Source organism: Bombus fervidus, chromosome 5 (genome assembly GCF_041682495.2).
Source record: "Bombus fervidus isolate BK054 chromosome 5, iyBomFerv1, whole genome shotgun sequence".
Lineage (NCBI taxonomy): Eukaryota > Metazoa > Arthropoda > Insecta > Hymenoptera > Apidae > Bombus > Bombus fervidus.
The window spans coordinates 17,734,660-17,749,641 of NC_091521.1; the positions used below are offsets into that span (position 1 = coordinate 17,734,660).

At 36.8% G+C, this 14,982-nt stretch overlaps 1 protein-coding gene across 2 annotated transcripts in view; it reads right to left on the reverse strand.

The window, feature by feature from the left end:
- Positions 1 to 5: 5 nt before the first annotated feature.
- Positions 6 to 14,982, reverse strand: part of Ptp36e (protein tyrosine phosphatase 36E) — a 119,716-nt gene continuing 104,739 nt past the window's right edge. For both annotated transcript variants that reach the window (XM_072004413.1, XM_072004414.1), the window contains exons 4-14: positions 13,776 to 13,863; positions 11,454 to 11,530; positions 10,180 to 10,314; positions 7,883 to 8,023; positions 3,357 to 3,517; positions 3,097 to 3,232; positions 2,321 to 2,570; positions 1,712 to 1,788; positions 1,124 to 1,363; positions 462 to 806; positions 6 to 146 (exon numbers count right to left, since the gene is read on the reverse strand). In XM_072004413.1, coding sequence (XP_071860514.1) covers positions 66 to 146; positions 462 to 806; positions 1,124 to 1,363; positions 1,712 to 1,788; positions 2,321 to 2,570; positions 3,097 to 3,232; positions 3,357 to 3,517; positions 7,883 to 8,023; positions 10,180 to 10,314; positions 11,454 to 11,530; positions 13,776 to 13,863 — 1,731 coding nt within the window. In that variant the 3' untranslated portion in view covers positions 6 to 65. The remainder of the gene's footprint in view (positions 147 to 461; positions 807 to 1,123; positions 1,364 to 1,711; positions 1,789 to 2,320; positions 2,571 to 3,096; positions 3,233 to 3,356; positions 3,518 to 7,882; positions 8,024 to 10,179; positions 10,315 to 11,453; positions 11,531 to 13,775; positions 13,864 to 14,982) is intronic.

Genomic DNA, 14,982 nt, shown 5'->3' on the forward strand with positions numbered 1-14,982 from the left:
GTCAACGGCAGCGCCGCCCCGCGACCGAACTCAATGAACCACAGCTCGTCCCTCAACTCGCTTTCTCACTTTTTCTCGTTCATGTCCTTGTTCAGGTAGTGGAGCACGTAATGTAGCACCAGGTCGTAGCAATATTTGTACTCGGTCTGCAACAGTTTCCAGCACGATTTAAACGATAATTAAATTGTTTGTAAATTGGAAAATAATCCTCGTTTTTAAGTGGAATCTTAAGTTAAGACAAGTTAAGACAACAGGTAGAAAATATCGACAATTTTGTATCGCAAATAGATACTCGTCGTTTGATTTTAATTGTTTTGTAGTTAATTTCTGTTAATCGACAACGGAATTACAAAACTATCGTTAAAGAATAGTATACGAAGCAATATCCTTTTTTAAATTTGCAACACACGACAGCTAACAGCCGAAGAACTGAATGTACCGAATAGCTTGTAACCACTCACCATGTTCTCGACAAGCTGAGGTCTATGTCTGCGTACAGTTTTAACTGCTTGGAAAATGTCCACTTCCCCATGTTGAATCACTTGTTCTATACACGCGTTTGCGGCGCAATATACACCGCAACGACTTCTGCCATCTGGGGAGACCACAGCGACCGGTCCATAGTCGGTTCGTTGCCTCCACCTCTCGACCATATTCATCAACTCGACCAGACTGTTTGTCGACGTTGGAACTTTGTGACCCATAGGCCAACACGTCAGTTGGAACAATTGAACCGTCTTCGGTGGTGCTTTCACGCCTGCCATCAGCTCGGTCAGTGACACGATTTTCTTGTTTATCCTAAAAATCTATAGAATGATATGATTATTTTCTAGAATCTATCGTCCAAATCGTATTGAAATGCCGCTGAGAGATTGAGTAAAAATTATATATTATATTGCAGGTGGTAGCCATTCGAGACTCTAAGAGTTTGAGAGAAAATATTTTCTTCGATGTCGCGGCCAACTTAATTCGCCAGAGCACCAGCCTAGTAGTAAGCGAAAGATTCGGATTCGAATCTCAGTCCCTAGATTGCGCAAGAAAATGTTTTTAGATGTCTTCTTAAACTCCGTAGAGAGAATTCAAAGCGTGTGAAAGAAAGAAAGAGCAGCAAGCTGTTTCTCACCCAGGTCTTGATGTTCGTGTAGTGGTTGTGACTGATGTGATCAATCGTAAAAACGGGTCCGTATTTCTTGGAGTGTTTTCCCTCGGGCCAGAAGCTGGGGAAGTTGGTGGAGCCTGGGGGAGGTACGCAGAGTACCACCACGGCCGAACACTCGTAATCGTAAACCAGGGACCAAAACTCACCGCACGTGTGTCGAAGAGGCCATTCCGTTACGATGTATTCCCTGGGCTTTGTGTAACCCTGTCGAGAACGACCATTTAAGAGAAAAAACGACGATGTTCGCAGGAAATGAACAGTAGTTTATACGATAGAACGGACGTGGGATGAAGATCGACGAAGGAAAAGATCTTTTTCTATGTAGTAATTTGGTTCTAAGCGAAGTTCAAATCTGTTGCGCGTTGGATGAAATGTAATTTCTTATCAGAAAGGATAACGAAGAACTTTTTGTATGGGAATTTTAATAAACCTCCGTTAATCTCTAATTGTAGGAGAACAATACGCAAAGTTTTATTACAATAGAAGAATTAACTATTGGAGAAAATTAAAATATCGACGTGATACATTTAGATATATAGATTGTACACTTACGTCCACAAAGACAGCATTTATATAGTCGGTGTAACTGTTACCCTGGAAGCTGGTGAGGTATGGTCGGAAGTTGTCAGCTAAAGTGAGAAATATTAGTTCATGAATAAAGATATGATCGACTGGCGTTAAATATTACAGCCATTATTTATACACATATACACACACACACGCGTAGAAGGGACATTTACGCGTTATATTTCGAAATAATTTTATATTTTTCTGACACGAAGAAATATAACATGATAAAATTCCCAACGTGTGGAATATAACTCTTCCAAAATAACCAATTATTTCATTTCCGAAAAGAAAAACAAGCGCGTGCTCCTTTTCGAAAGATATAGCTTGAAAAGCGTAAGTATAAGGTACGCGAGAAAGTTCACGTCTGGAATCTATATGTAATACGAGCAACAAATTCATATCTGTTTATAAATATCCCGCGTATAGTTTCTGAAAAAGATATAAAAGTTGATAGGGAAATGAAATATAGAGTCTGTACGCAGTATCCGCATATGCGCGACATGCAATTTTTACAATGTAGTAAAAGCGTTTCCTTTCTCTTTTCGTTCATCGGGAAAACATTTGTACGATGTTTTATCGGTGAAAACTTACGCGGCACAACCAACACATCTCTGTTCTTTTCCCTGTTATCAGCCCTGTGGCCTCCAGCGCAATCTCCGATCGTAAAGCGCGGCGTCTGCTTACAAATTTGCTGATATTCCCGTTGATATTCGTTCATTTTAGTTATTGGATTTTTTATGCTCTTCTGCTTAAGACGTTGCGACAATTCTGAGACCGGAAACCACGAGGTGCCACACACCACAAACTCCTCCAGCGTATCGTACACGAATTTATATTGTTCCTGCATAATAATAAATCTGATTATCGTAAAATGTTGGGTAACATCGACGTTTAGATGTTACTAACTCTTTTCCATCCTTTTTATTTTTTTTTTATAAATAATACGAAATATTCATAATTCGTAATTGGCAGACTATAATTCTTATGAAATATTCATACTGTTTTCAAAGATAATTTGAATATTTATAATAGAGCATAGGATATAAAAGGAAATCACCGTTGCATGAAAAATTCATTGTAAAACATCTATGTATTCCTGAAACTCGTAATATCGCGAATATTCTTAAATACAATAATAACGAAAAATAGAACCGACACTAATAACAAAATAATAATTATCGAAGTAAACATAAGAACGAACAACGTTCGAAACTTTCTACAGATTCCAATAATTTATATATTGCGATAAACAGCGCAGTCAACGGGACTCGTCGAAAAGCGAAGCTCGGTCTCCTTAAACCAACATCTTATCTCTCGTCGCTCGAACGAAACCATAAATAAGAAGACGATCGATATTACGAATTTACCAAGTTCTCGATAAGTCCTCTTCTGCTTTGCCGCAACTTTTTCAAATAGCCGAACACGTCGAAAGCATCTTCTTCCTCGGCCAATTCCATATTCGCATCTATCGCCAGGTACACGCCTGATCTTCCACCACCGTCGCTTTATTTTTCCAAAAACATAACGTTTCTTTCGTTCAACGATTTATCAGATTGCGAGGCATCGCAAGCTATCAAATTGGAAATTACATCAAACCATCGAAATTCGTATCGATGGAAATACTTACTTGCAATGGACCACCATAGGTCCAGACTCGTTCTTTATGGTGGAACCGACTACCGCTCTCACGCGTCGACGGAACTCTAAAACCGCGTTTCCGAATGGACAAGTATGCGAGTGCCATTCTGTGTAGTGGAATTGCAATAACGTTCGTTCTTCCGTAACTTCCTGAAACGTCGAATAATAATTCTGTCTTTACCTTTATCCCCTTTTTATATCTTTCCATTTTCTATTTTCTATTTAACTTAATATCGTGGAAACTTGATCAAACTTCTAAATGATGGGAAGCGAATTTGACAGGACTCGAAGTGGTTTAAATATTTATTTTCCAGATTTGCTAAAGGAATTTTGATAAAAATTGATGTTTATCGCGTTTGAAAGTCTATAGAGAATTATTTCAACCTATCGACGATTTCGCCATTACGTTCTCGCGTTTATTGCACGCGAAATATCGACAGTCTCGTCGTGAAAATTATTCACGAAGCGGCAACGTTAGAGAAATTTTTCGCCCTTTAACGCGCGATTAAAATATTTCACTAGCGTTATAAATTCGAGACATTTTGAGCGAGATAATGCGTACGTGTCGTCGGCAGTTTATCTCTCGCAACTCGAATTTTAAACGGCTCTCCGCTATAAGTTACATCCGTGTCAGTCAAGTTGATGAATAAATCATGTTTCGTCATAGTGAAGCCTTTGAAATCGCGTTAAAGATTTCCAACAGCTTTTCTAATTTCCAACATGTGACATAAACTAATTGTTCAGCTTACAGGTTCTTTCGAAACAGACACAAAAATTCGAATAAAATATCATCGTTCAAAATGAAATATTTTACACCTAATACCCTAATTTCGTTATTAATCTTCGAAATACATAAAATGTTTTATAATTGTTCTACTTTTTACTTTGAGCCACTCTGTAAAAATTAGTTCTATCTTAACTTCGTCACCTCTGCATCGTCCATTATCCAATATTCTCTCTCCCTCTCGCTCTTCTCACGAAGATTCGCTATTATATCAACTATAGAGCGCGTTTCATATTGCAGAACACAAAGTTCACGAAACCAAGCTAAACTACCGAGTTCCTGTAGCGTATTCACACGACGCAGCAACCGAGTGCTGAATTATGCTGCCTGAGGAATTATCACGCACAATGACGCAACAATGCTACTCGACGACAATCTTGTCCCGTTTAGGATGTTCCTTGCTTGTCGAGCATTATGTACCCTTTGCTATTCACGGAATGAGATTGCAACGGAGCGGCGGCGTATTAAATTTTCCGCCGCCAGTAAATCTCGAGACCGATTATTGCCTTGCTTTTATCGCGATTTATAGCGAGCGTCTATAGTAACGCATCGAATCGATGCTTTTCTTTTCTCCATGAGCGAGGAATTCTATGCTTCGATCCGCTATATTCCATCGCATCGAATACGATTACTTTATGAAATTTCTCCTCCGAACGTTTCCAACCGGATAGAAAATCAATTTCCTAGGGTTTAAACAAAAGAGTAACTCTTGTTGTTCTACGACTGTGGTAGATTCCATACGCGATGATGATTTCGTGTTTATATTTTTCTACCACTCTACACGGTTTACTTTTATCCAAAAAACGTTCCAAACCGATGATAACTTTTCATCGAGCACGTCTGTAGGAAATAGAACTGAACGAGAATGGAAATATTCGTTCGTCGTTTCTACCATCATGTTCGAACGACCAGGATGAATGGCTCGGCAGAGAAATTATACGAAGCAAGCATCGTACAACGAAACGACTCGTCATACATAGTTGAAACAGGGGAGATGTCGGTGAAAATTGGAGAGATCTCCTTGTTTTCACCCCATTTCCGTCGAGTTAATAAAATTAAGCCTTACGTAACAGTCGTTCGAGTAAATTCATCATTCTCTTCTCGTTGCCGCCAGTCTTCTCGCTTAGTATCGTTCTGTATTTACCCACTTTCAGAAATGGCTACCAGTTTCTCCACGGTTAATTCCGCTAACTTTTTACCAACTTTCGCACCCGGCAGCGAAATTCACAGACTCCAGCCGAGACCAAACCTTGCGTTACTTCACTTCTCGCTACAGGCACTAGTTCCCAGTTCGCACGATCTTTTGCCAGCCGAGACTTCATTACCGCGTATTGGGAGATCATTCGACTCTGCGGTCCTTTTACATTATACAGAGTGCAATTCGTGTCACGTAATTTATGGTGATTCGACGAGGGAAGACTGAGAAAAGAATGCCGCAGTTTGCGATCGATGGCGAGGAATTTCTTTGAAGAGTTGCGAATTTAAGGCAGAAGACGATAACGACGATGAGATGGATAAGACAAGGGAATAGCAACAACTATAGAATAACGTCAATTATTACGCTCTGGCACTTTATGTAAATTTATGTCTTTACGAGGTAGAGATATTTTTCAAGCAAGAAATTTCATAGAGAAACGGGGGAAACAATCGTAGAATGAATATTTCGAAGTTTCTACATATCACGAGTACCTTCTTTTCGATAATTTGTATATTTTGCACATTGCGTGTATCGTATACGTCTTTGCATAAACAAACGTGCAGATATTCGCAGTTTATTAACGGCAAAATAATACAAATAACACGAGTAAAGGTAATAACGATAGAAAGAATAAAGTTTGAAAATATTCGGAATATTAGTCGTGAAGGGTTAAGAATTTACCGAGAAGAAACGCGAAGATACGAGATATCAGAGATTCGAATTACTATGGGATCATCCTCGGAGAAATATTCACATTTTCTCAAAAGTGAAAATAGAGAAGCGTATTAGAAATGCAAACACGTAGAATTGGGATTCTCGAAGAAAAATTCAGTCTCAAGACGTTTATGCGCGTTATTTATCTCGCCAAGCGCCACACGGTTACTCCGTCTATACGCTATACTTTGGTTTACCTGTTTGATAAATTTTGTTTTAATAGCATCTGTCGAAGCATAATTTTTATTTTCGGTCGTACAGACCCGAGCAGAGTAATACGATTAACAGGTTCGTCGCCCGGCGTGATTCGGCCAAGTTTCCTGCGGGGCCCAAATCCGACCGCCCGTACGCAGAATGTAAATACAGCGACAAGCAGGAATTCATCGTTTATCGCCTTCGATTCATTGTAAAGAAAGGATTATTTATTTCCGAAACGGAGAAAGCGATAAGCTTTCCAGTTGGTGTATTCCGAGGGATTTCATGGCAGATATCTCGGATCTTTCATTTAGTCGAGAAGCATACTCGTGAGACGTACATCGGTGATTTTTTCATCCTCAAAATGTTCAATAAACAGCGTGAAAATATATTTGAAAGTGAGGAGAGTAGCGACGACGGAGTCTGTAACTATTGTTCGAAGTGCCCGAAATCACCGCAAATGTGTTTGGAATGTTTTAACGAACAGAATATAGAATAATGTAATATATTATCCAGAATGTAAATTAATAAAAAGTATGGTATAATGTGTTTTTAATATTTTTATGTTGCATATCCTATATATAATATTTATGTGTATTTAATTAACTCTAACAAGAAGAGCGTCACCTTACTTTGGCGACGGGGCCCCCACGGAAGTATACCGTCGCATATGTGCGATGCGGCGACGAACGTGTTAAGGAAGTAGTGATTCGTAATTTATCGCGAATCTAAATAAAAAAAAAAAGGGGAAAAGTTTTAAGGCGCTATTTAGAAAAGGAAGCGGAAAACGTTCTTTGTCATTCGACGCAGTCTACCACTTAAATTCGCGAAACATGTTCAATTTACGACTGTGAAGCTGCAAATATTAAACTCACGTATAAAATACATTAAGTTCTTCGCGCTGATGTTTCACGCGTAGCATCTAGATCCGAGAAACGTGGGATATGTAGATGGAAAAAGGGAAGGTGGAAATACGCGGTGAGAGGATGCGGTAAAGAAATGTCGGGAGAAAGAGCAGACGAGACAGCGCCTTTCAGATAGGAGAGAAAATCAGGGACATTCTAAAAGCTGGATGATAGAGATAAGGAAAAAGGAAGGTCAAAGGTCGAAGATCAAACGGTTTCGCGGATAAATCGGTGGCAAGAAACTCTATTGTAAGCCAAAGGGTACACAAATAAAGATTTACGTATCTAACGATAAATCTTTGAAAAGAATGTATACATCATGGACCATAAATCGCGATGCAAGTGGATCGAGAAAGAAATTCCACGCGTTAAAATAAGACAGGAATTAAGAATAACAAAATTTCGTTAGGGACTTCGTGTTTCAGAAAAATGCGTTTCAAAATAATTAAAAGACATACAAACGCACGACCTAACTTATTACAATGTTTAGTAGGCGAAGCCTGCTCGATCGTATTCGCAAAAGTATAAAACTCTATAAACGTTCATGGTCTACGTATAATACTATTTGTCACAAAGTCAAGTACATTTCTCTCAAAAACCAATTTTCCCACGTAATTTCGTTATTCTTGATTTTTGTGTTATTTTTCGCCGTACAATCTTCGTCGCTCTATTTATAACACGATTTATAGCTCACCCTGTGTAAGGAGAAGAACACTCACGTCATTGTTATTCTTCTTGTAAAGTCTTATCGTCCGTATGTGAAAATTGGCCAGCTCTTCCTCCTTCAGCACGGAAACACCGATACCGCCATATTCTTCGTCCTTGTCTTTGCTCGCTGGCCAATACTGGACGCACATCACCTGAAATCGATTCGTACGATGTTCGTTATCGTTCGACGGATGTGTAGTTTCAGCGGAAAATAGCTCGTACATATAGGACAGTTTGATAAAATGTACGTGTGTCATCTAGGACGAATGTTTGAGAATTTGCGAGGACGAGGTGCAGTATATTTGAAGATCGCGAGAGGCAAGATTTGTATCGAGTGTACGGAAAGATGATGGAGATTCGTGAAACTGAGTTTGCCCCGAGTATGACCTGAAAACGGAGATATTTAAATATTTAATAGGAAATTTATTTCTCCAGTGGAAAAATAGAAATTGGCGAAAGTCGAAGGTTTAAATCGAATGCCACTGGAAAATGAAAAGTTGTTTGGACGTTTGATAAAAAAAAGTCAGTTAACGTTAAGTAAGAAATGTACACACTCGCGAGAATAAGAAGAATTTGTAGAAATAAAAATAAGGGAGAATTGGAAATAAGATTATATCGCGTGCAGTTGGAAAAGAAAATATTTAAACACGAGAATTAATTAATATTTGATGAAATAGGAATTCGTACAAATGAAGAATTTAAATATATCTAGGTATCGATCGAAAAGAAAATATTTAGATATTTCATAGAAAATTTTGTGAATAATCGGAGAAATGAAAGTTGAAGAAGGTAAGAAATTTAATATTTGGTAGGAATTATTTCGTATCAACGCTTAATGTCGTATCAAGAAATGTACGAGAAACGAATAAAATAACGAATTTATTTTCCAACTTGCGTGCATGTGCATTGAAAAAAGGAGGAGAAGGGAAAGCGATAAATTTCCACAAAGTCGAAATTTCCGCACCGCTGTACATCTTCTACAGTGAATCATCAATTCTTGTTCAGTTTACACAGATCTATTTTATATACTGATTATTTTACTTCGATAGTACGTCGTAAATTACATCCCTCCTTTAAATAAATATCTTTGTTAGAAATGACGTGTAACGTAACTCTCGACTACTGGCACCGTTCAACCATAGATTCGTAACGATAATTTAACGCAAGAAACACTCGATTCAAATCAAAGTGACGCGCCAACGAATGGAAAAAAGTTACGTTATAATTATTCAGCCTTTCATTTACCCTCTGAAATCAACGAAGGATCGATAAGGATTGCCTTCGATAAGAATTTAAAGAGGCGTTATTTCAGAGAACCTAATTTAACAATTAAAGACACGCGAATATTGTATTTATATTTAGCAACAAATTAACTTTTAAGGAAAGTTTTTAAGATAGCGTGAGAAAGGTATATTCCTAGCGGAATCGGACGACCGATTTTATAATTCTAACGCCTAAACTATAAAAGAAAGGTAGCAATTCGTTAAAAAGCAGAACCTACGTTGTATGCATCGGAGTAAAATAAATCGACCCACGGAGGAAACTCGTGAAAAGCTTTATGATTCACCCAAACTTATTTTTCGTACGTCAGGGTAAAAACCTACCCTCGCGAAACCGATGAAAACCGTCGCTTCTTCGACGCTCTGGATAATCATTATGGAAGCAAAGAGGCGAGGCTAAGCGAAGTGGCTGCTAACAACTTCCAAACTCGTTTACTTCGCTCATCCTCGATTTTCACGTGCAAAAGCACGGCTTCTTTAGACTCTGGCCAGAGTCTAAAGCCAGCCTCGACATCAGGTTTCGCGATGACACGGATCTCTTCGTTTATCGAACGTAGTGTGTCAAAAGGTTGTTACGCAATTTTGTTACGTTGTGCGAGAATCGTACAGCGTGAAACCGTGATATTTCGAATAGAAATTTCGAATAAAATTCGAATTGAAATACACGCGTTGGAATTATGTTAGCGTGTTTCGTAATATACGAACGCGATTCGTATAATCTGTTAATTCGTTGATATTATTAATTGGTGATAAATTATCGTACGTACAACAGAGATCTAGTAATAGATCTAAAAAAAAAAAAAAAAAAAAAAAAAAATAACGTAAAGCTCTATCGATAAAACGAAAACGTTAAAACGGTTACGCGAAGCAATTTACGTTTCCCAATTTCTATCGCCTTTATCGCGACTACGATGTCCCAAATAGATATCAGTCGTTCGGCCAGTCGTGTTAATCTACGCGAATTACTACCCTCTAACTTGAACTAGTCCCAACGATTAAATAACAGAACGATCAATTAAAATTCTTACCCTGATGAAGTCGAAGGTTTTCGTTAGCATGACGATACAGCAGGCTTTCTCCTGCCAAACCATCCGCCAGAATTCCGTCACACTGTTCTCCATAGGTCCCTGTGTCACGATGTAAGCGTTCGGTTTCAGTATGCTCTAAAACATAAATATTAATCGTACAGAAGAAATACAATTTCATTTGGATAACAACAGATTGTTCGATATAAAATGTAGAAAGATTTTCGTAATTCAATTGAATTCAATTGAAATAAAATTTTGCTCGACCATTGTACGTTTGTTGGATCGTAGTTTTTACGTTAAAGAAAATTACGAATTTTGTATATAAAAAGGGAAATTCTATGCCGAAGAGGAGTAAAGAATATGATAAAAAGAAAAAGAAAGATTTATCTCGATGTTTGATTACTTTTATCGCCAGGTATCCCATCTAAAGTATGGCTGATAAGAAAAGTGTTAATATCATCGTAATTAGCACAAACTATTTTAAGAAAACATTTCTGTCGCAGAAACGTCACGATGCGATCGTTTCCAAGTAGCTAATCTATTTCGGGAATTGCGATTATGGATTATTCAAATTAGATGATTTCGTGCTTGGACGCTAAGGAACACGAATAACCTTGATCTTGATCTTTAATACTGCGAGTCACGACGCGAGAACATTAAAAACGATCATTTTCTCGTCCTTCGATAGGTTTAAAAATTGACGCATCATCTCCTTGAATGATGGCCAATTCATTACGACTTCTTAATTTTACATTATAATCTACACGATAATCTTACAATAATCTAAATTAGGACAGTTCTAGGATATAGTATCGTTAATTTGTATCATGTCGCTATATATAATAATTTATACATCCTTTTGTTATTTCAAAACGTACAGGAATATTCTCTTTCTCCTTCTAATCAAGAATTTGTAAATTTAATTATTCATCGTTTCGTAACATCATCACGTCGATGTGATACCAAGAAACAAATTAAGATGAAAATTAAGGATCAAATAATTAAGGTTTGAAGGAAGGTTTAATCTCTAACTTCTAGATGAAATAAAAAATTATAATAAATTACAATATCATCCGAGTGTTATCTCGCGATTATCAGTGATGGTATTTTTATAAAATTTTCTGTAACTTTAATTAAAGTTTCAGTTTCGTTAGGAGAAAATCCAACTAGAATCCAATTTAAAGATAAGAATATTGGTTGGATCTTTTTCTTTTTGCAAAGCGTTTGAAGAGCAGGATAAGAAAGTCTACTAATAACAGTAATATTCCACTTACATCCACGTAAGAGGCATTGATGTAATCGGAGTCAGGCTCGCCTTCCACAGGATCCAAAACCACCCTGTTGTAGTCATCTGTGCTCGAAAAGCAAATTAACGAACGTTAACAACGTTATAGAGATACGTAAAACGCGTAACAAAACTTTTTTGAATAAAGGAAAATAGCTTCTGTTCGTTCAAACCTCGAATTCACGATGTACAAATTCTCTCTAGTAATCAACCAAGAAGAAAAAACTTAAAAAAGGATGAGGTAACAAAACGGTTTTGTTTAAACAACAGATGAAAAGGAAGCCAGTCGGTTTTCGGTTGATGCAACAGATTCTCGAAAAAGTTGGTCAAATTACTTTTCGAGCGAACGTTTTCACCCAGAGAAACGGGAAACCATATCAATTTGGAGGAAATGTTGGTTCATCTCTTGTGTACGTGTATACAAGGCGTCTGTTTCAGCTGAATTTGTTCGAATATCTCTTTAGCAGTTAATTAGAATGCAAATTTTTAAGCATTTATTGAAAATTTACGATACTCGTCCTAATATGTGGCAGGTAAAACAATATAAAACAATTAAAAAAAAAAAAAGATACTCGTTACATGATTTGGTAAATATTATAGGTAAAGCAATCTGAAATCATTTAATTCAAATCCTTCAAAAATGTATAAAAATATATAATATGAGAATTGCGCTGTATATCTTGAAAACTAAAACTCGCGTATGTAAGAAAAATACATACACAAAAGGTGACTACGAAAGGTATTTGTACACCATCGTATTTATTATAATATTTATATTTCTAATTGATGAGATCCAAACATGTTAATTGTATATCTACTTCTCCTTTGCTTCTAAAAAATTCAATATTAGTTAGGAAAAATGAAAATATGTGTAAATATTTTTTCTAGCTACTGTCTAGGAAAAAAAATTACGCAAATCGTAACTCTGCCAAATATGTATATTGCAAGATCATCGAAATTGAAGAAACGTACCCTATTCTAAATAATTGCCAACATCTTTTATCCATTAACATTATTTTGTTAATTAATTACACTAAAATATTTAGTAATACGGTCATTAGCGACTAGTCAACGAGTAGCAGTTGTATCCAACGTATTAAAGGGTTGAAACAGACATCCTGTATCATAGGGCAGCGAAACGCCTGGTTTGCCCCTAAAATTTCCTCGTCGCTCTCGCAACTTTCATCCCGCTGTTCTTGTTCCGAAGCACGCGCACGAGAGGCGCGAATATAACCGCGTTTCCTAATTGGACCAGCCGTGACCAGAATTTTTCCTGCTGGCGAATAATTAAACCTACTATTATACTACGTTCGTGCGTTGTACACGGAGGACGGCGAAATCAAAAGCTTCGTAGGATAAAAGTGCGGCGGGGTGAGAAACGGTGAACAATTATCCTCGAGTATCCGAAGACGAAGTATCCTCTCGTGCGGCAAAAAATCGACGTTGTTTGCGTTGGTATTAAACGTTGGCTATTTTACGTAAATTTTGTGTTAAGCGTTGAGAACTGTTTGGAATTAAATTAAACACTAATTAAAGTAAGAATTGCGCACGGTATGCAGATGTAATACGTGGAGATTTCTTTGGAGTTTTGAATTCAGCGTTAGGATGAATAATTAGTTATCGCGTGGAACTGCCGTTTAAATGATCGCGGTGAAACGAATCTGATAGTAAAATATCGATGTACAAGTGAATTTAACGTTAAATTACCTTTCGAATATATAGAAAATTATATAACTCGATCGTGTAAATGAATTACGTTATTTGTGAAATGGTAAATTTACTATAAAATTGCCTTTGCAACGGTAATCTAAGAACGTAGAAATTAATTAATCTTCTAATGAAATAGCGAAGTACGTACTGAATCATCTTTGAAACGGCGAATTGTGTCTCAAGCTGTGTGTACAGGAATGAGCGAAATATTAAGTTATCTAGATATAGAAGTAAATTTCGTTAGTTTCGTATTCCTCATTCAATATTCTCGAACTAGAAACTCGCACAGCACTACTATGGAAAATTATTCCTTCATTTCGGTAGCAAATTTTCTAGGAGATCGTCGAGGTTCGTTGTTTATTTATCAGAAAAAATCATAAAAAATTGTATATTTGTTTATAGTGTCAGGGGAGCTGTACCTGAATATTTTAGCAGCCTATTGTTTCTTATAATTATTAAAATATTGGTTATTTGCCAGGAAAAAATCGTGAAAGATTTGTTTATAGCGTCAGAGTGCTGTTCCTGAATATTTTAGTAGCTGATTTTAAAAACAGTTTATTATATCGAGTAATAATAGCTACGTTGAATGATCGTTACTTACAAGGAATACACCTTTGGTTCTGGTTCTTTTCCTTGTTGGCTGGTTTCGTGGCATGTCTACACGAATGCGTCTCCACCTTCGTTGCCGTCTATAAACAAATAAAACAAATTTTTAAAACATCGTCCATAGCCTGTAAAAGCTTGCAGGAATTCTTGTTAAATTTCTTGTAAAACCGCGACTACCAATCTCTAACGTATTATCCGACTCAAACGTAATTCGAATACACTGCATAGGGTGATTTTAGAAAAAAGATAATTAGAAGAACGTTCGTAACGTCACGGGTAAAACGTTCGAGTATTTGCCAATTAGCGAAATTACATAAATTTTTCAATGTACGTTCTATTATTCGGAAAATATATTAATTGGAACCATCAATGTACATGCCTGTCCCAACAAATGTGATAATGACACGCAAGTGACACTGCTGGCAGTGGATACAAAGTTTAAATTAAACTTCCTCGATTATTAATGAACCGAGCGGAATTACTCGTGACACCGCGTCCGAATTTCATAAATTTCGTTTGCAACTCACCGCACACGTACACGCGTGTGTTGCACGGCATATACGATCGTTAATCTCCGGTTATTTCTAATTGCGTTACGAATTCTATAAGATATGTGTATATTGTGTGTGTGTGTGTATGTGTGTGCTTTGTTCGAAACGTTATTTACTCCATTTCCGTAATTGGAATGATCTGGGTAATCGCGAATTATAAAGCGAAAGATAAAGAAGCCGAACGTCTTATATTAAAAAGTCATGGAAAACCGAAACTTCGTACGATAGTTTATGATAGATAATTACAAAATTTGTAGTATATTGAAAGTTTTAAATAACTTTCAGAAATTTCTATACGCTTTTCTCGTAAAAAAATTACTGTTTTTAATCCTTGCCAACCTCTGGCGATATCCCTGACGGCAAAAAATATTTAAAACAATCAGGAAACTGTAAAGAGTCAGAACGACAACCCATAGCACATGATATATTTTTAAGAAATAAGTGTATAATACAATTCGTAAGAAAAATTTAAAAGATTCTTACAGAAAATAATCTTTAGCAAATGAACAGTTTATGAAATAGTTTTATAAACGTACACTTTATATGTTTCGTTTTACTGTATAAAAAAATCAATCGACTTGTAAGCCGATTTACGTTATTAATTACATTTGTAGATTAATTTCGTTGTAAAATTAAAAGTCTCTATTTCGA